The following is a 23,154-nucleotide window of genomic DNA, read 5'->3' as shown; positions in this document are numbered from 1 at the left end:
GACTGTTGGCTCATGTGCGAGGTGCTTTTTTTTCTGCCCCGGGGAAGCAGGTGCGTCAGCGACGGCCTTTGGGGCAGCAGAGACCCCGCCAGCACTTAGGACCCCGTGCCTTCTAGAGCCCTACCCTCCTGCCTCTTCCCTAGGGTGGGGACAGGGGACAGCCTGGTTCCGGAGCAGAGAAGAAAAGGCCTTATCACACATTTGGGGACCGACCCTGTGACTCAAAGAGACTTGCCTTCATTTGCTCAGCTCCCTTTATCAGATGAGGTCTTCCCGATTTCCCCCACAGACCAGTGCCCTGTTCCCGTCACCCCAGAGGAGCTGGAAACCTAGAGCTGCCTGCACCGAAAAGCCGTTGTATCCAACGTAGAGCAGAAAGGGTTGGAATTTCACAACAGGAACTCTGAATCTCCCTTAATTTCTGCATTAGAATTTCGTTTGTTTCCATGCCGGCCAAGTCCCCTGAGAACCCGTCAGATCAGAGTAACAGCACTTGGAAGAGACGGGGTGGATCCCACCCGGAAGCAGGAGCTGGCAGGAGCCTAAGTGGTGTCACCGAAGGAGAGAATGCGGAGCTGACGCTGGCCTGTTGGAACCGTTGGGGAGGAGGCCACCTCGATGTCCACAGCGGGCACGGATGAAATAGCGAGTCAGGGCCCGAGGAGATTCGCGTGTGACAGTGAGTGCCCGCGCTTAGACTCTGCTGTGTCCTCCGGGACACGCGGCTAGTCTCTCCCGGGTGCCTCTTATCAGAGGACACAGCGGCCAGCGCCCCCAGCCCGGCTCCGGCAAAGCAGTCTGCTCCCCTCGAGCTCTGCCTTCGGGGGGAAGAGTGCCTGCACAGGTCAGGGGTTGTGAGCTGGCTCACACCTTCTCCTCCAAGAGACCCTCCTGAGACCCGACCCCTCCTGACCCTTGTCAGGGCCCTTGCCGGGGCACTTCCTGGCCCACACATGCCCCGTGTGCACCCCCTCATCTGGCCTGGGGCAGATGGGGCCCTCCGGGCCCGTGGGGCTGGGGACCGACCGTACCACCTGCACAGTCTCCAGCATAGAGGGGTCCCCGGCCCTGAAAATCACCCTGAGGCAGCAGTTACAAGTCTGTGACAATCAGCACCCCCTTGCAACCTGACAGGGTCCGGGGCCTCGCCAGCAAACAGGGCTCCCAGATCTGTCTTAGTAGAAGACACTGTGGGCAACCCTCTGGGCACTCAGGCAGGCAGGCCACTCTCCCGCCACTGTGCCTTCAGTGGACTATTGTCCCCTGGGGAGGTGACTTAGGGCTCGCAAGCTGCCATACGCCTCATTCCCCAAGGGCCACTCTTGTGGCCCTGCCTGTCCCACCCTCGACAGAGGGTCCCGATCACGGCACCCACACCCACACCCAGCCTGCGCAGCCAGCAGGGGCAGAGTCCCCAGTACCAGGGGCCACGCCCTGAAATCACCCTCAGGCAGCAGCTGCAAATCGGCTGCAGTCAGTGAGTCCCCGCTGGGACCTGCCACCTCTTGGTCCCGGCTTCTCCAAGCAACCGGGGCTCCCAGCTGTCCCTTCCGTCGCGATGCAGCACGTGGCCGGTTCTCAGAACAGACGGGACGCCTTCCCACCGGGGCAGTTGACACAGCTCGCTTCCCCCGGGGCCGTGTCTCTCTCTCTCTCTGCCGGTTGGCGGTTGGAGACCCTGATGACGTGGGGAGGGCAGAGCCAGAGCGTGGAGGGGCCCGGACACCCAAATGGCCCGGTGGCATATGCACCTCATCGGGTCTCTGCTGATAAGAAACAAATATGGCTTGTGTTAAGCCGGGAACACCTTTGGGTGTCTCATTTACGGCCCTCGGCTGATTCCGGCTCCCACGGACATAAACAGTTTTTACAAAATCAACTGCATTGCTTCAGAGCTCACCAACACACTCTCTGACGTGACTTCGGCTTCCTCGGAAGCCTCTAGAACTTGGCGGTAATCAGGAGACGTGCAACCTGGCCCACTGGTAATTCCATAGTTAGTGTAAATTAATAATCTTTTATTTTTGACAGTCTTCTGAGCCTTTTGGTTTGTAAACTATACCCAGCCTGTCCATTGCAGCCGTCATTGTGTGTGTGTGTTTTAGGACTTTTTAATTATTCATAAAATACTTATCATTATTAATATTTTAATATTAATATTAACAACTATTAATTAATATTCATTATTAATCGGGCCGAGAGAGAGGGAGACACAGCATCCAAAGCAGGCTCCAGGCTCCGAGCTGTCAGCACAGAGCCCGACGCGGGGCTGGAACCCGAGAGCCATGAGATCGTGACCTGAGCTGAAGTCGGATGTTTAACCAACTGAGCCACCCAGGCGCCCCTAGGACTTTATTATTTTTTCAAGAACAGTTTTAGGTTCCCAGCGGGATTGAGAGGAAGATACGGAGCGTTCCCATACACCCGCTGCCCCCACACGTGCACGGCCTCCGCCGTTACAAACATCCCTCTTCAGCGAGCACGTTAGTTACCACCAAACTGCTGTGACACATCGTGACACATCATTATCCCCCAATTCCATAGGTTACACCGGGGCTCACTCTTGGTGCTGTTCTAGGGTTCGGGCAAATATATACACACGTATCCACTGTTACAACGTCACACAGAGGAAGTTTATCCCCCTACAAACCCTCCGGAGTCCTCTGTGTTTGCCTAGTCACCCCTCAGCCTCTGTAGACCACTGATCCTTTCACTGCCTCCATTGTTCTGCCTTTTCCAGGAAGTCATAGAATTGGAATCACACCCCACGGAGCCTTCTCAGACTGGCTTCTTTTACGAAGCGATACGCGCGTAAATGTCCTCCATGTGTTTTCACGGCTTGGCCGCTCATTTCTTCTTAGCGCTGAGCAATATTCTGCAGTCTGGATGCACACAGTTTAACCTACGGAAGGATATCTTGGTTGCTTCCAAGTTTGCAAACCCGTGAACAGAGCTGCTTATATAAACATCCACACACAGACCTTACTGTGGACACGGTTTCAGCTCCTTTGGGTAAATACTAAGCAGCATTTTCAAACAACACCACCCTGTCCTCCTGGCCACAGTCCATTGGTACCATGAGTGAGCGTCGGTCTGGAGCTAGAAGGATCACCCCTTCCTGGGAGATGGGAGCTGTCACTGAAGGAACATTGGTTTCTTCAGGTGGCTGGGTTTGTAGTAAGTTGTCCCAGGAGCAGTGGGAGGATCAGAGCATCAGAAGCCCTTCCACAGAGATGCACTAAAATGTAGGAAACAGAGGGGAACACAGAGGAGAGACAGAGAATCTGGACAGTACTTTCCGTTTCTGGTCCTTGTCTTTTCCCGTCTGCATTCCTAGCGTTGCACTCCGTGACAAAGCGCTGTATGCTTATCGTATACATTTTATGGATGTATATGTCCATCTACAAAAATATACGCTTAAATTTTGATCGACTTACCTCACTGGTTCTTGCACTGCTAACCAAAATAACCCTAACCGGTTTACGTGCTTAAAATTAATGCGCCGATAATTTGCGCATCTCGGGTGAGGTTCGTTAGGTGAGCTCGTGTGTTAGTAATGAGTCAATTCTCACCGCACTTGAAGCATCAAACCTGGGAAGGATCCGAAAAGGCAGAGATGCCACAGCAACGGGTGCAGGTGGCTGTGTGTCCCGGGGTGCCAGCGTTTCGCCCACGCCTGTGTGTCCCGGGGTGCCAGTGTTTTGCCCACGCCTGAGGTCATGACCTCTCTGAGATCGGCAGAGCTGATGTCCCTCCAGCCACGTCCTGTCCAGCCTCCTCTCTCGGCCTCTTTTCAGGCAATGGCCTGAAGCCGTCCTGCTCTCGAGTGACACCAGTGTTCCTGCTGTGTCGGTGGGCGCTCAGTATACACCATGTGCAGTGACAGCTTGGAAGGAGGCTCGGTCTCTCTAACTCCCAGGAGGAGAGAGGGCACCCTTGACCTCAGTGGCCCTTCTACCGGACTCTGTCCCTGTGAGAACCTCCCCGTGAGGTTGCCCCAGAGACACAGGAGGGGAGTCCCGTCAGGGTCAGAAAAGCAGGGAGGAAAACACTGCAGATGGTCCCTGGTTGTCTGAGGGGGAAAGAGGGACGTCTGAAGATAGGAGCATAGAGATGACGTTCTGGTGAAGTCATAAAGCTTTGCCCGGGGCAGGATGGTTGATGTCCGCTGAAGGTCAGTTAATTTCCGTAAGTAATTTCTAGTGGATGCTTCCACTCCCCAAAGTGTCCTGGTTTGGATGACAAATTTTGTGCTCATTTTGGCACTGAGGGATGGTTAGTACTTGAGAACTGCATTTGACACGACGGGGGCCATCAAGAGTGGGATGCCATTGCCCAAAGCTCGACACCCTCTTCCCCACAGAGCAAACTCCCAAGGACCCAGCAGGTGGATGGGCGAGTCTCATGCCTCGGCCACTTCCTCTCCGTGACCTCGTCTCCCTTCCCAAGGTCTTTCTCCCGCTGCTTCTTCAGCAGGACCAGCCAGTAACCTGTGGTGGGGAAGGTGGCCCAGACCATGAGGACTCAGTGGGATTGGCCCACAGTTCGATTTGAATTCGCGACAGTGCTCTGAAAGTCGGGAGAATGACCTCCTCTTGTGATTTGCTCCCGACGCAGGACCCCAGACCCAGCATGCTCCTCGGACATGCTACCATTTCTACTCTTCCCTGAACTCAGGCTTTCCCTCTTAGGGTTTCTTTCCTTCTACCCTGAGGTGAGGGCATCACATATTGTGGGGACTTGACGGGCAATGGCCCAGGTCCCGCTGTTCCCTGCAGGCTGGCCGTGGGCGGGATGAGAAGGCGTCTTGTCATTGAGAGTCATGGTCGAGTCAACTCTGGCTGGTGGAAATGTAATGTAGAATGTAGAATGTAGAATTTTCTAGTAGCCATAGTGGAAAAAAGTAAAAAGAAAGAAAGAAAGAAAGAAAGAACGAAAGAAAGAAAGAAAGGAGGAAGAAAGAAAGCGAAAGAGAGAGAGAGGGAGGGAGGAAGGAAAGAAAGAGAAAAGGAAACAGGTTGGGGGGGGCGCGCCTGGGTGGCTCAGTCAGTTAAGCATCTGACTCTTGATTTCAGCTCAGGTCATGACCTCACGGTTCGAAAGTTCAAGCTTGTGTTCAAGCTGACAGCACAGAACCTTCTGTCTCTCTCTCTCTCTGCCCCTCCCCCACTGTGCACACACACGCTCTCTCTCTCTCTCAAAATAAACATTAAAATTTTTTTAAATAAACTTTTAAAAAATTAGTAGATTTTATAGAAAATTCCAAAATCCTGGCTTCTGTGAACAATCAGATGATGGAACAGCATGTCCTTTTACCCTCAGGGCAATGACCTTCTGCTCCCCGAGGTGGGTGGTCCCTCCTCCAGCCCTGGCGCCCCCGCTGGCCCAGCTCCCCGTCTGAAGGATCCCCACGCTCTTCGTGCAGGGTGTGCTCCATTCCAATCTCCCCTGTCTCTTCAGCCTCCCACTGTGCCAGCACTCCCTCAAATTGTGTTCCAGAACCTCAGCAAAACGCCTCTCCGTTCCGCGACTTGGTGCGTGCGTGTACTCTTAGCCCTGTGTGCATCCCTCCTCACCCAGGCTTCTGGAGACTCCCAGCCACCTCGGAGGCCGGCTCAGACCTCAGGGCACCTCTGGAGCGCCCCGTCTCCCGACACCGGCTCCCTCGGCCTCTCTGCTCTTATCTCTCCCCCAGAACTCCCGCGGTCACGATTGTCGCAATGCCCTGTGTTCCGTTTGCCCGCGAATCTTTCTCGCCTGCCACACTGTGGGTTCTCGGTGCTTAAGGAACGTGCGATTCTCACGTCCATATATACGTGCTCAGAACGCAGCATAATGTGTGGCACGTATCGCCGTTTTCAGGGGACGGGTAATGCTCCTTCATCCACCCAAGCGCAGGACGGACGGAGGGTAACGGGAGTCCCAGAGAGGGGAGCAAACTTGAGCTTTCCACCAGTAAAAATTGCTTCGAAGGAACTGGCTGTGCTGTGTGGCCTCAGTGGTTCTCATAAGTGACCACGACACTCAGCAGATTTCCCATCGGGGCCACAGGCAGTGTGGACGGCCCTGGGCCTCTGCAGCAGGGACAGAGCCCGGCGTGTGGAGGGGGGGTGACCAAGGAGACCGCACAGAGGCCTGCTTCTCAAGGACAGAGCCCACGTGGCACCCAGCCACACAGGCTCAGCTGCTGCTCCTGGGTTTATCGGCCAGATAAGTCACATCCCCTTGGTAATTTTCTCCCTGAGGTACAGTGAAGAAAGTTTCTCCCGTTTACGGAAACACGAGGACCCTTGGAGGCGTACCCCTAGCGGTCTGTAAATAGGTGAGTGACACCACTTCGAAGATGAAATGATAAATGAAGGTGAGAATGCATGCTGGTGCCCGGCCACGAATCTGTCATGGAGCCGCGTCAGCCTCTCCTGCGGCTGTTGCCACAGCGATGTCGCCGGCTCCCCGCTGATGGTTACTTCTTGCCCAGCCGACTGACGTTTTGCTGGGCTCAGCTGGGCTTGAGCTCGAATTCCCTGTGTCTTCTCATGCTGGAAAGCGTGTCAAAGGGCAGCCAAGAGACACCGTGCGCCCGCGGCCAGGGTCCCATCGCATGCGGCCATGCCTCGCGCACTTACACCCGCCGGCCAGCTCAGAGCCAAGCCGGAGCCAGTGACACGGGGACGTCACTCCTCCCCAAAGATGCTTGAGTGAGTCACTTGATAATGAGAAAGCACATGCAATTCCTTTACGGGAAGGGAGCCAAGGGGCGCCTGGGTGACTCAGTGGGTGAAGCGTCCGACTCTTGATTTTGGCTCAGGTCACGATCTCCCAGTTCGTGGGTTCCAGGCCTGCGGGGGGCTCTGCACTGACAGCTCGGAGCCTGCTTGGGGTTCTCTCTCTCTCTCTCTCTCTCTCTCTCTCTCTCTCTCCCCCTCTCTCTGCCCCTCCCCAGCTCCCTCCCTCTCAAAATAAATAAACACATTTAAAAAAAGGAGGGAGCCACTAGTGGCAAGCAGTAATCTAGTCTGAACAGTGACGGCAAACAAGCGTCTTCCCACTTCCCCCATTTTCCTCGTCTGGAATGGATGGGAATGACGAGTCGTCCTTCCAACCACGTATCTGGGCCCCGTGGCCCAGCAGCTGATGCAAGATTCACCGTCCCAGCCTGCCCTACAGAAGGCCAGTCCCACTCTCCCAATACAGCGGGTGAGGGCTACAGATGTCTCCTTTCTGCCACGTGCCGGCCACCTCTGTGTCCTCCTCGCTGCTCCCCGGACCAGAGTGGGGGTCTCCTAGGAGAAGCACAGACCCACCCCCCCGGGAAAAGTCTTACCCTGATTTCGGAGCCCCCGTGACAAAGTTCTTCCCACATTCCTCTCCCTGCTGGTGGTGCTCCCTCTCGCTCACTGCCTCCACATCAGACCTCGCCCCTGTTTACCGCATCAGAACCTTGGTGGGTTCAGATCTCATCATGGAACCGCATAGTTTATATGCGTATAATTCATACAAATGTCCTTCTTGGTGTGTGTCTGTCAACGATGTTATAGACATACAAGCGTGAAAGAGCTTAACGAATCATGTACAGCCTTAACCTGCAGAGGAGGGGAGAGAGATTTTTCTCCTGAAGGAATTGTGAAGGCATGCACCCCAGCACGGGCAAAGAGCATGTGTGCACACACACAACCTCACACGCTGGGCCGAGAGGACGCCACGTTCCTCAACGAGGGTGGAGCCTTGGTCCTGAAACTCTACACACAGGCTTTCCTGAGCCAGCAAACAGAGTCGGGGCGCACTGTCCCGTCTCTGGGATTCCAGGGGCCCTTCGGTCAGCCTCTGGCACCGCTCCCTCTTCCTCCAGGTGGCTCCTCGCTGGCCACCCTGATCACCTGCTTCTCTTCTCACGCCTCTTCCGACTCTACACTCAGACTTGGATGTCATTGCTCAATGGCGTCTTGCCATGTCCCCTAAGAGCTTTGCTCCCACACGTTGTTGGGTTCTTCTTAACCTTAGATACTCAAAGACTCAAGAGATGTTGGAAATTAAGATGGTTTCTTCTCCTCGAACCATAATCTGAATTCCACGCAGGCTCTGGGTGCCCAGGACTGGATCCCCTGCGTGCTCGAGGCAGAGATGACGCTGACTTGGGGAAGGGGAGGAACACCACCATAAGTGCCAGGCCAGGAGCTAGTGCCGAATGTCCCCCAACACCCAGAAGCTAGTTTGCATATGCCTCTTTCCTGTGTTTCACTCACAGACATCCCCCCCACCCAGGCAGTAGTTTCCTGTGATTCTGTTTTCTTCTGTTTCTGGTTCATTGACTGCTACACCCTGCAAGTTTAAATATGGGAGCTGGCACCTTACAAATAGCCTGACTCTGTACAAATCATCATCCACAATGGTTCTCCGATGCTGCAGGGGACCCGGGTGACGGCCCATTGGTCTCTGGCTTGGACATTCGTGCCCAGAGCGGCCACAGTGCAGGCTGTTGAGAAACGAGAGTGTGTGTGGAGAAGACGTGGGCCCGGAGACATGCTTCCCAGTGAGGAAAACCCGCCATTGAACTTCCACGGGACCGTGGTCTGAGGAAGGCTCATCGGGGTCAGAAATTGCCTCTGGGAAAGTTCCCTTGAGATACCCCCTGTGCTCCATAGGGAGGCCCTGGTGTGCACCCTCTTCAAGTCGTGGACAGTCAAGCAAATACAGAAAGGAGCACCTTTGCCCGTCTGGGCCCCCACAGGACAGGAAATAGAGGAGGGCCGTCGGAGCACCCTGGTTCTTCTTCTATTTCTGTAAACGTGCTGCAGCGTGACTTCCGCAGCCCTCTGACAAGCTGCTGCTTCTCGACTCGGAGCTGGATTCTTCCTCCGATGAGAAAGCATCTCCAGTGACAGCCCCCGACCTGGCCCTCATGCTGCTGGGGCTCATGCTGATGATGTGCGGTGAGTAGGGGGTCCGAGCAGGTGCGGGGCTCCGGCCCCAGTGCCTCCCGAGGCCTCTGCCTGCGCCCGCGGGTGCTGGGATCTCTGCCTCCAACCGGCAGCTCAGAGTCGGTCAGCAGGTGGTAAATACTGGAAAGGCAGGTGTTTGAAGGGCACGTTCATTTCAGTTTTTACCTCCTAGGAAGCGTTCGCTGGCTGTCTTTCCTTCCAGTGTGAATTCTGTCTGTCCTCGCTGTTGCTGATAGCTACGAGGATAATTCATACAACAAACTGGGCCTTCGTTCCTTGTCTTAAACACCTTTCCCTTTATCGTCTGTCCTTGGCCCCCTCATTCCTACCATCAAACCCTAGAATTTATCACCAACAACTGTTCGCTTTCAAAATCCCTGTTTCGGGCACCCCCCCACACCCGCCGAGTGGCCACTCTTTGACCCCCGGAGCGACTTTTCGTTGCCAGGTACTGTCCTCTGCCCCCTCCCCGCCTTAGATTCTGGGGCGCAAGGCTCCCGGCCACACCTGCACCTCTCTCCTCGTGAGCAGCCCCCGATCAGCATACTTCTCTGCACGCATCACACCGGTGCCTTCACACAAAAGGCACCGTCCCATTGACTCATGTCCCTTTCAAGGTAGGGCACACGTCTCCAGTGGTCCTGGCAGGGCCGGTGACCTCCTACACCTGCTAGTCTGAGCCTCACGCCTGGACCACTAGGTCCCAGCTTCTCCGCCTCCTCAAACTCCTCCCTTCTCACACTCAGCTTATGACCTTGCTGCCTATGTCGCTGAGGACATGAACACTATCAGAAGACAAAGTCCTTGCCTGCCTGCGGCCGTGCTCGGATCTCCCCGCCACCCCTCACACGCCCTCCTTTGGGACTGCCCTATCCCCGTCCCCACGCAGGGGCCCTCCCTCCTCACTGGGTCCCAGGCGCTCCTGCTCCCTCAGAACCTCCACTCTGCCATCAGCACGATTTTTCCTTCTGGGTGATTCCCGTAAACATACAAACAGCATAACGTCTTTCCCCCGAAACCACGGAAATGCATCCTGACGGCCTCCGGCTGGCCTTTCGCAAAGTTTCTAGGTCGTTGCTGGGCTTTGCTTTATCTCCTGCCATCGTTTTGAGCTCATTTTTAACTGACGGGACAGTAAGATTTGCTTTTCTGATACGCCGTCTAAGATTCTCCGGAAGGATTTGCAGCCACGTGACCACCAGCACGCTCACCACATTTCTAGCGCCTCAACCCCTTTGGCATCACACCCGCCCGGCCCCTAAGCCCTGGGACCGTCGGCCGGTTCTCAGTGCTCGCAGGTCCCTCTCGCCCTGTCCTGGGCCGCGGCCGTCCGTCTTTCGTCCCCAGTGCTGTTCCCTCCGGGACCAGCAGCCACCTGCGTATCGCCCCGGCCTGGACCCCGGGTTCCATCTCCTCGCACTCGGCCTCCCGGGGATGGTCCTCTGCTCCCTCTTCTGGAAACGCTTCTTCCCGTGGCCTCTGGACTACCACATTCTGCTGGTTTTCTTTCTAACTCAACCCCCGTTGTTTCCTGACCTTCCCAAGGTTTGACTTTCCCAAGGTTGCTGCCCAGACCTGGCTCTTCCCCACCCACCCCCACCTCGCTCACTTCCCAGCTGCACCGTTCAGATGCTTTGTGGCCACTTTAACCTTGAACTCAGGCTAATTTTCCCCAGCGCTGGTCTCTCCTCTGAGCACCTTCCAAGCAGTCAACGGCCGCCCAGCCTCAGCCGGCATCCTCAGGCTTCCAGACCGAGTTTCCACCCATGTCCTCCCTGCTTGTCCTGCAGGATGGTGGTCCGTCCTCCTCCCAGTGTGCGTGAGAGTGATTTTACAAGCGTAAGTTCAGTCAGAGCTGTCCACGGCTCCCAGCACACCTGAAATGAAATCCAGGCCTGGCACCACGTCCAGGAAGCCCTCCGTGACTGGCTCGGACTGCCTGTGGGTACCACAGCAGTGCCCATCGCTGCCCCTCCCTCAGCTGCAGGGGCACTGCCTTCTCCTCCCTCCACAGATGAGCTCACTCCTTCTCAGGTCCTCCGCATTTGCTCCTTCTCTGCCTGGGGTGCTGGTCCCGAACACTGGGAAGGCAGCTCTCTAATTTCGTTCTGTTTTCTACCCAACTGACAGCTATTCGAATGGTCAAGATTGTCCGATGATACTCTGTAACTGATTTCTCAGCTTTATCTTTTTCTTCAGTTTATTTATTTATTTTGAGAAGGAGAGACAGAGAGAGAGCAGGCACGAGTGACTGGGGGAGGGGCAGAAAGAGAGGAAAAGAGAGAGTCCCAAGCAGGTGCCGTGCTGTCAGCCCAGAGCCCAACACGGGACTCGACCCCACTGAACGTGAGGTCACGGCCTGAGCCAAAATCAAGGGTCAGACGCTTAACCGACGGAGCCACCCAGGCGCCCCTGGCCTTTATCTTTCCTACACGCTGATCACTCTCTGAAATCAGATTGCATATTGGTTTTTTAATTGGCGCTCTCCCCCTGAACAGCAAAGACTTGGTCATGCTCGCTCTGGCCACCCGCGTCCCACTCGCAATGCGTGACGCACAGGAGGCCCTCAAAATGCTTTGTAGGACGGATGAATGAACACCGTGATGGTCATGCCAGCCCCCGTTGACTCCACTCTCCTACCCGAGGAACGCATCATTCAAATAAGCATTTAAGCTAAAAAAAAAACAAACAAACAAAAAAAACAAAAACAGGCTAAATATGTCAGACTAAGTATGGGTTCAAATAGATAGTGATAATGAGGTAATATTTACTGAATGTGGAATAAATTCCAGGCATTTTACAGATGTCAACTTATTTAATCCTCATGAAAACTCCGTGAAGTAGGTTCAGTATTACCTCCCTTCTACAGAAAAGGAACATAGGGCACAGAGAGGGAAAGCATTTTCTCCGAGGTAACACAGCTAGTGGGGCAGAGCCAGGGTTCAGGCCCGTGCCTTCTGGCTGAGAGCCTGCATCTCCCCAGAATCTCCTGTCCTTGGTCATCATGTCATAATACTGTGGTCAAATCCTTGGGATATGAGAGAATCTTTGGGGAAATCAGAATTCCTTCTCTGGACCTGCTGCGCTGAGAAGTAGGTGAATAAAGGGCACAGTGTGTGTGTGTGTGTGTGTGTGTGTGTGTGTGTGTTGGTCAGGAGCCTGGCCGTTGTCACTGCGAGTTGGCCGGGCCGGGGCAGGGTCCTCTGGACTTTTGAGGGAGGGATAAGAGGGAGGTGCGGTCACCAACGAAGGTACCGCGTCCTAACAACGGATGGGGGCAGTGATCAGAAATGAATGCGGGAGAAAGAGCGGAGGCCAAGAAGGAAGCAGAGAGGAGAAGGAAGAGGCAGGAGTGAAGCGGAGAGGGAAGGTGGGGGAGGAGGGGGGGAGGGGGCAGTGCCGGGGGAGATCCACCCAACTCCAGATCTGCACTGATCTCTCCCGAATTCTCTCCTAGCGCCGCCCTGCGAACTAACTGGTGAGTAGCTCTCTTCCCCTCCCCCTCTGCGGTCTGTGGGAATCTTGTCGCAGCCGTGGATGCTATCTGACATCTGGTGACAGCGGCTCCCTCGGGGCCCCCGCGGCCTGTGTTCAGACCAGTGTCTGCACCTGACACGAGCCTGCTGCGCTGGGGGTGGGGCGGTCTTGCTGAGACCTTCTCAGAAGCACGGTCCTCTCCGCTCTCCGGAAGGGAGATGCTGTTTCACGGGGAAGTCACAGAGTGCCGCGGACGGATGTGAGAAGACTGTCCACCCCCCCGGCCTCAGGGGCCCCAAGGCCCCTGTGTCTTCCCCGCTGGGTGCTCCCCCAGGAGCGCTGGAGGAATCTCGGCCACCACCCATCCGCGGCGACGATGACGGTGGATGCCCAGCCTCGGGCGCGCCAGGCGTCACTGTGCCTTCTTCCTCCTGCACTCCTGCTGTAGCCACAGCGGTCGGCCCGCACGACGTCTCTCCCAGACCCTGCTCGGTGCCACCGTTCACTCTGATCCTGATCCAAAGTCTTACCTTTACCAGAAGAGAAGAGGAAGTTTCCCCCCAGAAGGAACCTTCCACTGACATGTGTTTACATCCAGGAGGCGTCAGAACTGCTCTCCTCTATGCAAAGTACTGTCCACGGGGCCGGAAGGGGCCTTCTGCGTCCTCAAGAACACGGGCTGCACGTACAACCGGGGGGAACAGGCCTCTGATGCCAACGGTCAGGGGTGTTCGGGACCAGCCCAACCTTCTGGACGGCTCTTCTGAGGTTCGTCCAGGTGGAACTCAGGCCATGGGCTCATGGGCTCAATCCGAGCGTAAGCAGAAATCCAAGACCACACCCAGAAGAGACGAAACTCCCGCCACCGGGAATCTGCCAGGTGTTTCTGGGAACACCCGAGAATGATCTGGGGCAAGCTCTGAGCTCGAGGCTGAGCTCCAGCCCTCGCAAACGGCCCTGTCCGGGTCCTACTCCACGCCTGCCCTGCCCCATTCAGAAGCATGGGGCCCAGCTGCCTAGACGCCTTTTTTATTCCTTCCTCTGCTCAGCTCAAAAGCTGTGCTGTCCTCGGCCCACTGGGACTGCAGTTTTCCAAGGACAGAAAATGCCTCCCGGCGCACAGGTGTTCCGTCCAGGCCCCAGCACGGAGCAAGCATTCTGGTACCGACGTCGGGAGCGAGTTCTTTTGAGTTCCCAGGCGAGGCATTCCACCAGCCAGGCTTGAGGTGACAGGTGTTGGAGCAGCCCCCGCCGCTCTGTGAACTAGATCACGTGGCATTTTTCGCTGGTGAGGGGAGACAGGCTTCTCTTAGGAAAATTCGTAAACTTTCCCGAAAAGCAGAGGCTCTGAGCCTTCCACAAACAAATGTCGCAAGAGCCAGTGTGCTCAGGGATTCTGGGGTTTCCCGGGCGCTGACGCTGGGCAGAAGGAGGTGAGGGGAAGCAGGACCCAGCTTTGCCCACCCGTGGTCCCCCTGGAGAAAAGCCTTACGGCCGAAGAGGGAGGCATCCCTGAGCTCCAGGTACGGATTGAAATTGCTCTGCACAACCTTGCCTTCTACGGAGGTGTGGGCACAGTCCCAGAGCAAGGGAGCCGGTGCGTGCGTGAGGCATTTTCCGGCAGGTGCGCCCCTGTTGCTTCCAGTGGGAAGGAGAGAATCCGTAAAGAAGGCATCGAGCGCCTCTCAACCTTTCCCTGACTGGCAGATCCCCCGGTGTCACGTTCCGTCCTTGGAAGAAATAGTGTGGCTCTGGGACACCAGGGGAACAAAGCAGAAGAAAAACGACCGCCCTGATTTACAAGAATGAATGAAACCCACTCACTTTTCCTGAAGCGTCAGGCTTCACCGCCTCCAATCACAGTCATCAGTGCCCTGCCCTGTGCCCGGAAGGGGTGTGTTTAGTTCGTGGCTAGAAATGTCGAAGCGTGAGAACCAAGTGGCAGGCAAGGGTTGTCTTATGGATGGAAGAGGTGCTGCGCGGGGGGCGCCGGGGTGCGGGATGGGCTCTGCACCCCACTGGGCGGTTATCCAAGCACCAAGTGCCTCCCCCCGGGGACTCTGAACCCCTGGGCCCTGGAACATATGTGTTTCATCCCTCTCTCCAGCCCTGCTCCTGACCGCCACGCCCTCTCGGCCCGTGGAGGGAGGCTCAGTGACCCTGGCCTGCAACGTTCTGGTCCCTTCACGGAGGCTGGACGGCCCCCTCCAGTTCTGCTTCTTCAGAGACAGCCGGGTCCTGTGGCCAGGCTGGAGCAGCTCCCCGGAGCTCCAGCTCCCCAAGGTGTGGAGGGAAGACTCAGGATCCTACTGGTGCGAAGAAAAGACCATGGCAGCCAGAGTCACTCGGAGCCCGAGGGTCCAGATACAGGTGCAGAGTGAGTGCGGGGGCCTGCGGTGGGGGGCAGACACGGGCGGGGGCACGAGGCTGATCTCCCCCAACACTGGGGGCTCGGCTCCTGCAGGAATGGAGGTGTACCGAGCTTCTCTCCTGGTCAGAGTCCCGGAGGGATCTTCCCTTATCCTTGCTAATCCCGCTTGAACGTGCAGAAGGGTATTTAGGAAGCCCTCACTGTGCTGGAGAGTGGGGCTCCCCGGTTTCCAGGAGCCACAGCTCCCGCAGCGCCCTCAACAGCCAGGGCAAGATGTGTGGCCGTGGTGGGGGGCTGACGGGAGCCACGAAGAAGGGAGAAATCAGAGCCGCACGGAAAGGGGAAGCTTTGTACAGGAGGCTATTGGAGGAGAGGTTGGGGTTTGGTTTTGAGAGAGAAAAAGAGAAGGGGGGTGTTTTGTGACTCTGAACCGTGCTGCCCCACGTCAGGGTGGACACGCCAACGTCCTCCCCCCATTCTCGGTCCGAGATGCATCCTCGGAGCTGGGAAGTGGGTGTCGATTACCTCCAGAAGGCCGGCTTTCCCACCTTCGCTCACAGCCCAGCCCTGGTGAGGCTGGAGACACACGGGGCAGCGGGCCATGCTCCCGGCCCGTTGCACCACGTAAGGGAGCCCTCCCGGCTTTGGGAGAGAGCGATTGTTGCCCGCTCCCCTGTGCAGACGGGAAATCGAGTCCCAGGGAAGTTAAGCCCTTGGATCAAGCACACACAGTAAGACCAGAGCCAGCACCCAAGCCCAAGCAGCTTGACCTTCGATCTGCACCATGGCCTCCTTACCGTTGTGCCTTGCAGAGTGAGGGTCCTGGGAGCCCCACTGTCCTGGGGCGGGAGGGGGTGCATGGTAACAGGATGGCCTTTGCCACACTGCCAGCATCCGCTGGACCAAGGCAGACCCAAATCGGCAGAACCCCCCCACCTCAAAACGGCCCCCAACGTTAGCCATTCAACCGCATGAACTGTTGACTTTACCCAAGGCCTTTGGGTTCAGGACAGTCACCCCTCCCGGGTCACATTGTGTGTGTGTAGGAGTCCCCGTCTGTAATGTGAGCTTGGAGACGCAGCCTCCCGGCGGGCAAGTGCAGAAGGGAGAGAGGCTGGCTCTCATCTGCATGGTGGCCAGGGGCACAGGAGACATCACCTTCCTCTGGTACAAAGGGGCCCTGGGTTTGAACCTGGAAACAAAGACCCAGCGCTCTCTGGCAGCGAAGTTTGAGATCCCGGCGGTGAGGGACAGTGACACGGACAAATACTACTGTGCGGCCGACAACGGCTACGGCCCCAGCCTCAGCGAGCTGGTGAGCGTCACCGTCAGAAGTAAGTTCTGCGACCCACCAGCAGCCCGCCAGCTGGGCTCCCCATTCCCCTGGGGCACCCCAAGGGAGTTCAGCGGGGCTGGGCCTCCATGGGCTGGGATTACCAGTCCGTCCCTGTGTGGGGACCTTTTCTGACGGCCCCCCTGTCTCCCTCAGTTCCAGTGTCCCGCCCCGTCCTCACCATCAGGGGGCCCGGGGCCCCGGCCGAAGTGGGGGATGTGGTCGAGCTTCGCTGCGAGGCCCAGAGGGGCTCTCCCCCCATCCTGTACCGGTTTTATCACAAGAATGTCACCCTGGGGAGGAGCTCAGCTCACGCTGGAGGAGGAGCATCCTTCAACCTCTCTCTGACCGCAGAACATTCTGGAAACTACTCCTGCGAGGCCGACAACGGGCTGGGGGCCCAGCGCAGCAAGGCGGTGCCACTCAACGTTACAGGTACAGCCCAGGGCATAGAGCTGTCCTGGTCACTGCCTCTTTCTAGCATCCTGGGAGAGGTTGTGTTAATTCTACTTAAGTTCAAGTTAGGTAACAAACAGTGTAGTCTTGGCTTCAGGAGTAGAACCCAGTGGTTCATCTCTCTTGTTTTTAATTGGTAGAATTATTTTTTTAATGTTTATTTATTTTTGAGAGAGAGAGAGAGAGAGAGAGAGAGAGAGAGAGAGAATGAGCAGGGGAGGGAAGAGACAGAGAGAGAACAGAATCCGAAATAGGCTCCAGGCTCCAAGCTGTCAGCACAGAGCCTGACGCGGGGCTCCAACTCGCGAAACTTGAGATCATGACCTGAGCCGAAGTTGGACGCTTGGCTGACTGAGCCACCCAGGCACCCCCAGTGATCCGTCTCTTACATACGACACCCAGTGCTCGTCCCAACAAGTGTCCTCCTTAATGCCCATCATCCATCTAGCCCATCCCCCCAGCCACCTCCCTCCATCAACCCTCAGTTTGTTCTCTGTAGTTAAGAGTCTCTTATGCTTTGCCTCCCTCCTGGGGGAGTTCTCCTGACCCCGCCACGTTTCTGGCATCGTGCAACCAACGATGGGCGTCTGTGGGCGGTGCTGTCCTGGGAGGTGTATCTGAAGGGCACGGAGGCGATGAAGGCTTGAAGGCTGGTGCCTCTTCTCCTGTCATCAGTGTGAAGAGCTGTAGGCCCCTCGATACAGAAGTCAGTTCACTGTCCCCCCGCCCCATCCCTGAGAAGGGCAGACCTTGGCCTCAACCCACGGCCAGGATGTCTGCTCTCCAAAGGCCAGCCGTCCAGCACAGCAGCTCACGCTCTGACCTCTCCCTCCAGTGCCCACGGAGGACAGGAAAGAACTTCTTGCCTCGGGAATCCTCGAGGGGATGCTTGGCGTCCTTGGTCCCGTCATTCTGGCCTTATTCTGCTGTGGGCTCCGGAAAAGACTAGGTTAGTATTTCAGAGACTGGTATTTTGTGACCGTGACCTTTGTTTTCACAGACACAGGCTGGGCCGGTGACGCGTACACGGAGGGATGGATATGCCCTGCTGGCCACCCTGCCTGCACACCTGCTCCCAGCCCCCCGCACGGGAGCAGCACCCATTAAACTGACGCAGTGTCTTAGGTCAAGTCTTCCATCTGCTACGTGTTATCGGTTCAGGTCCCCCCGATATCTTGTGTTCATCTGACCTAATATTTGCACCAAAATGTAACTCTATGTAAACTAACTAGTCAGCGCCTGGAGGAGACACACGGTTAGCAATCCCAGCCCTGCTGACCATCTCCCAGGTAAAGTCAGTGCCTCGGTTCTTATCCCCTCCTCCCCTGAGCATGGTCACGTGCCTTTCCCGCTTTCTGGAATGCTTGTCCACACATCCTCGTGTTCCACTCACTGCAGGATCCCTCCTGCTTTCCAGCTTAAGTATCACTTTCTCTGAGAGGCTTCCCCTGGCCACAGCCCGTGTTCTCTCATTATTCTCCATCAGGGCGCTAAGCTGGTTAGCCCCGCCGTGCTCACAACGGGTAATTACATATGTATTTGTGCATTTGATCCGGGACTCCTGTTCTCCGCCGAGCAAGATGGGGACAACGTGAGGTTTTCACTTGAATGCCCAGCTTTTCCTGCCTCTTGGGGCACGTTGCCCCGTCTATAACGTGGCTGTGGCAGTGCCTGCTTCTCAGGACTTGTCATGACAACATTAGGGGGTGTGGTTGTTAAAACCCGAAGCAAACAATACAAGAAGTGGAGGTGTAAGGGTTCAGAGGTGTGGGTTCAAGTCCTCGCTCCGGTGTGAACCATCTTTGGGAAGCTCGTGTGACCATTCTGCACGGAGTCTCCTCACCTGCAGGACGTAGGATCTGTGCAAGCGAGTGCCAGCTTGTTCTCTGGCATGTGGTGGCCTTGTGAGGGGCACCGTGGCCCGGGGTGCAGTCCCCACACGAGGGCCACCTGAGAACAAGTGGTGAACAGAGTCCCCCTTTGACATGTCTGCTCATCTGCTTGACTTGTAGGAAGACGTCCCTCCGGGAACCCACGCGGGTGAGGCCCCACTTTCTCCATGTGCACGGACGCGGCAGAAAAACCCATCTTCCCGGTTTTGAGTTCTCTTCTCTCCTGTGCTTGTTTCATGTTATTATAACCCACCCTGCGCACCCTCCCCCCGCCCCAGAGGTCTCCCCCTGGTAGCTGAGAACCTGCTTGCCACCCCTCTTCGTTGTACTTGCATTTAAATCCTTGCATCATTCTTCTTAGTTTAGCTCCCTCGACAAACTACCTTGACCCGTTTCACACATTCACCAATGAATTGATGCATTCAATCAATTCACCGGTATCTGAGGGTCTGTGAGTCGTTCCGATGAGGAAGGAAAATGGGATCCTAGGGTCTTAAAGTATCCCAGAGGCATTAAGATACGGGCACATTTCGGTAATTGAAGCCAGAGAGTGATAACCATTGCTGGTGAAGTTCTTTAGAAGTTTAGGGGGGTGGGGGGAGTTCTTTTTAAATCCTTGCATCTGGGGACATCAATGTTTAGTTGATACCGTGTTGTTTTTATGCTGAGAAAATACAGATATTTTCCCCCAGATCAGGGTAGCACTCTTCCAGGGGTACATGCACGCACAAGCCCACTTTCTTCTCTCCCTTCCTCAAGCTGCTTGTTCTGCCTAACAACCTGTTTTCTGTCGGGGGGGAATCAATATTGCTTCATTCAATATTCACTGAGCGCGTGTGATGTGAGGGGCACCGATGCGGGTGTGGGCGACACCACCGTGAGCCTGTCAGATGGGGGCCGGCGCTCACGGACTGTGTGCCCCAGCGCTACCCGCTGCATGCTGCTGGGTCAGGTCAGGGCGTGGGCGACGCAGCCGTGCCGGGGACTCTCCCCAGGAGTCAGTATTCCGCCCAGGACCCTCCCTAGCAGGCTTGGCTCCTTCAATGTCTTGCTCACAACCGTCGAGGGAGATGTGCGGGGCATCTGGGATGCCACCCCACGCAGATGACATGTGTTTCCATGTCTGCAGGAGCCCTCCGAGCCCTGTGCCACCAGCATCCAGCTACGTCAACTCACCCGCCCCGCTGCAGGGACAGTCTGTGTACGAAAACGGTGAGGGTCCCGAATGACCTGGCCCGAGGAGCTCGAGTGAGCTGGGGAAGGGGCGACGGGGTGCCATCTGCCGGCCCCACCTGTGGCTGCTGTGCCCCAGCCACCGCCTCCGTGAACAGGTGGCGGGTCTGTCCGCATGGCCACGGGTGGTCGGCATGGAGTGGGAAGAAAGGGCCGTGTCACGACGCCTGCTTTCTCCCCTTCCAGCGAATGTTGTACGCGGGGACGAGGTTTACTCTTTGGTGTACCACACGCAGCAGGAATGGCCACCAGCAGGTGAGACGCGAGGGAGTGAATTCGTCTCTGACTTTGTCCCTCCTGGAACCAAGGGGATAATCAGGGGCCGCGAGCGGCTTCGGTGCTGCTGCTCTGCCTCCCTGAGCTCCGGCCTTGGGTCTGGGAGCCGCCCCGAGGAGAGCCCAGTGCCGGTGCCTGCTTAGTGCCCCCAGTCGGACGGCACACGGGGGTGGCGATGTCGACCTGCGCTCCTCGAGGGGCCCCGTGCTCTCTCTGAGGCCCGGGCGTCTGCTCACCTGCCGTTGTCCCATCCATACTTGATGGCTCCAGAAATGCCAAGTGTGTAAATGCCCAGAGGGACCTACTCACCCGTCTGCCCCCACGAGGCTGCAATTGTCCTGTGAACGGCAAGGCAACCGTGTTTGTGAAAGGCAGAAAAGCAAGACCAAAAACCGAGGGCAACCAATACACCACAAGTAGCATAAAAAAGCATATAAAAATTTACATTTAAATATAAATGACATCTTATAGCGCACATCTTCTCTCCCACAGTACCGCCCCCGAGGACACGTGTCGAGGACCAGGTGAGTCAGAATCCCCATGGTATTTTCCCTCCTGCTCGTCTCTCTTTCTTCTGCCGACGGGCTCCTCAAACTTTAAAACTTATGGCCACTTAGCAAAACCCAAATGCCTCCGGGGTCTGTCTCTTCCCTTATCTCCCCACACAGTGGGATAAAAACATTTGGTTGTAACAGTAAAGCGTCACTGTGCAAGGGAATTTTGGAGGCTTGCGTGGACGTTTCCTTTGGCCACAGAGACATGGATGATTTGTAGTTACACTCTGGCACGTGCCAAGTCTAAACATGCCATTCCTTGAAAATCCTTGTTGTGAAATACTGTTCAGCCACACACACACACACACACACACACGACTTTGTGTTGTGAGGTTAACCAAACAACCCGTGGAAAACTAAATTAATATTGAACGAAGCTAAACTAAGAGGGATTTGTGTCATTGAAACTCAGTGATCTGTCAACCCTGAATAATTGACGACATCACTGATAATACGGAAATATGCTCAGAAAATTGCGGGAATCCCAGCTCGGCGTGTGTACAAAGACAGTAGATGCTTTGTAGTTTTGTTGAGTGCGGTGGGGAAGCCAGATGTGTCACGACAGAACCCATGTCCTTGGGAAACTCCAGTGACACGCTGAATTTAGCGTATGAGTGTAAAATCCTGAAATCCTGCAAAAAACGCCAGCCCGCAGAACTGCCTAGCAGTGGCCCCTCCGAACGGGAGAGGGGCTTACGCGTTTGGATCCACCGGGGGGATGGGACGCAGGCCCTTTGAAAATGCTCGCCCAGGGCCGCGGTCTTCCAAGAGGCTGTGCTTCATGTGCGCGGCACGTCATGATAGGACGTGCCCCGGCTGCCTGGGGAAGACACAGGCCCCATGTGTGTTCCCTGCTCTGGTCCTGTCTATGTGCCTTTGCTTGTAGGATGCCTCAGCCATCTATTTTAGGCTGAAGAAGGCAAACGTTACAGATGAGGACTATGATGACGCTATGTAACGTTCCGGAAGATTCTGCCCTTTGGAAACCATCCACGACCCTAAGCCTCAGAACCAATACGTTCTTCAGAGATCCTGGGGTAGTCAGCCCTCCAGTGCTTCTCACCCAGCTGCTTTCCTCCCAAGACTATTCCTAAAATCAGCCAAGAGAACCAACATGAATGCGAGGGCGGGAAGGACCTCGTTACCAGGACCCCATACCTACTGGTTCTTCTAGGCACAGGTAGAACTGTGCTCTACCTTCTTATAAGAGGACACAAGGTGGGTGAAAGAACTTAGGATCTTGGGGTGGAGGGACAGTGCAGCTCACTCAGCGGGCCGGGATGCAAGGTCAGTGACTCCACGGGGCTGCCGCACACGGAGATGGGTGTCATCACCTCATAAGTGTAGACAGGCTCTGTACTGATCTCCAGAACAGACGTCCAGTCCTGCCACTTGCGTGCAGCCTGCCTCTGTGTAAAATATGTCACTCGGTGCATTTGGGGTCACTGACACCAAATTAGAATTCAAACAAAGTTTTGTAAATACGTACTGTGGGTGCACTCAACTTTGGCGACGTATTTTGTGTGCATAGGCCAGTCTAGATGCCACCATATTTGTAATGAGATAGAATCTTGGTGAGTTTCACCACATCCAAAGTTCTGTGCTTGCTGTGGCTTCTAGAAGCTTTATGAATACAGTTTTCTTCTTTTATTCACAAGCCTTTTAAAAATGTGACAATACAATTTGGAGTCTGTATTTTCATTTGAAAACAATTATTCACCACCTCTTACAAATTAAAACAATTTAAAAGTATACAATGTAAAAACTAAGGCTCTTCCCTATATCTAACACCACAAACGGTGCCTGTTGCTTAAAAACTTAGCTGCACAGATATTTTTAATTCTTCATACAAACTCTTATACATGCAAGTAAATATACAAATATTTAGAAATATGCCTACCTTTAAAAATTGTGGAATATTTTCAAGGCTTTACATAGACATCTACTATTTTAAAAGGCTATATATATACTGGCTATATACAGATAAACCATAATATATACTTTTTTTTTTTGCAAACTAGAAGTAACATAAAATTTTCCACAATGACCATTTTAAGTGTACCATTCAGTGCTGTGAAATACTATCATAGTATATTGTAGTCTTTTCAACCACTGATGGACATGGGGTGGTTTCCAAAATTTTTATATTATAAAAACAATACTAAAATAAATGTCCTAGGGCTCCTGGGTGGCTCGGTCGGTTGAGCGTCTGACTTCAGGTCAGGTCATGATCTCCTCATTCGTGAGTTTGAGCCCCACGTTGGGCTCTCTGTTGTCAGCACAGACTCCACTTTGGATCCTCTGTCCCCCCCCTCTCTGTACCTCCCTCCCTCACTCTCTCTCTCAAAAATAAACATTAAAAATAAAATAATAAAATAAAAGTCCTTGTACAAATATACTTCTCTGTTCCTGTTAATTCATCTGAAGGGTAAGTTTGTAAATCAGGGATTAGGACATTTTAGGTTGTGCACATTTGATGTTTTTGTTAAATACTCTTAAACTGCTCTGTAGTAAGGCTGGATCAGTGCACACGTCGACCAACAATGCGTGAGATAATCGACCTGTGAGAGAAAAGCACCATTGTCATTTCAGTTAAAAATTTTAGGGGCGCCTGGGTGGTGCA

The 23,154-nt window shown here is 55.0% G+C and overlaps 1 protein-coding gene across 7 annotated transcripts; it reads left to right on the top strand.

Moving 5' to 3' along the window:
- The first annotated feature begins 8,279 nt into the window (after positions 1-8,279).
- On the top strand, positions 8,280-22,213 carry LOC106983555 (Fc receptor-like protein 1). 7 transcript variants are annotated; one of them, XM_027048368.2, is made up of 11 exons: positions 8,284-8,930; positions 12,397-12,417; positions 14,524-14,793; positions 15,834-16,121; positions 16,277-16,555; positions 17,412-17,525; positions 18,589-18,616; positions 19,598-19,680; positions 19,888-19,956; positions 20,470-20,501; positions 21,418-22,213. In XM_027048368.2, the coding sequence occupies exons 1-11, from the start codon at positions 8,900-8,902 to the stop codon at positions 21,487-21,489; spliced, it is 1,287 nt and encodes a 428-aa protein (XP_026904169.2). In that variant the 5' UTR covers positions 8,284-8,899; the 3' UTR covers positions 21,490-22,213. The 7 variants fall into 7 exon arrangements, with proteins under 7 accessions (XP_026904171.2, XP_026904167.2, XP_026904170.2 ...); XM_027048370.2 differs by having other exon boundaries at positions 8,280-8,930; positions 15,963-16,121; positions 20,470-22,213; XM_027048366.2 differs by having other exon boundaries at positions 8,282-8,930; positions 20,470-22,213.
- Positions 22,214-23,154: the final 941 nt, after the last annotated feature.

This window comes from Acinonyx jubatus, chromosome E4 (assembly GCF_027475565.1).
Source record: "Acinonyx jubatus isolate Ajub_Pintada_27869175 chromosome E4, VMU_Ajub_asm_v1.0, whole genome shotgun sequence".
NCBI lineage: Eukaryota > Metazoa > Chordata > Mammalia > Carnivora > Felidae > Acinonyx > Acinonyx jubatus.
Note: the sequence above shows the minus strand (reverse complement) of the source record. Positions and strands in the feature narration are given on the sequence as shown.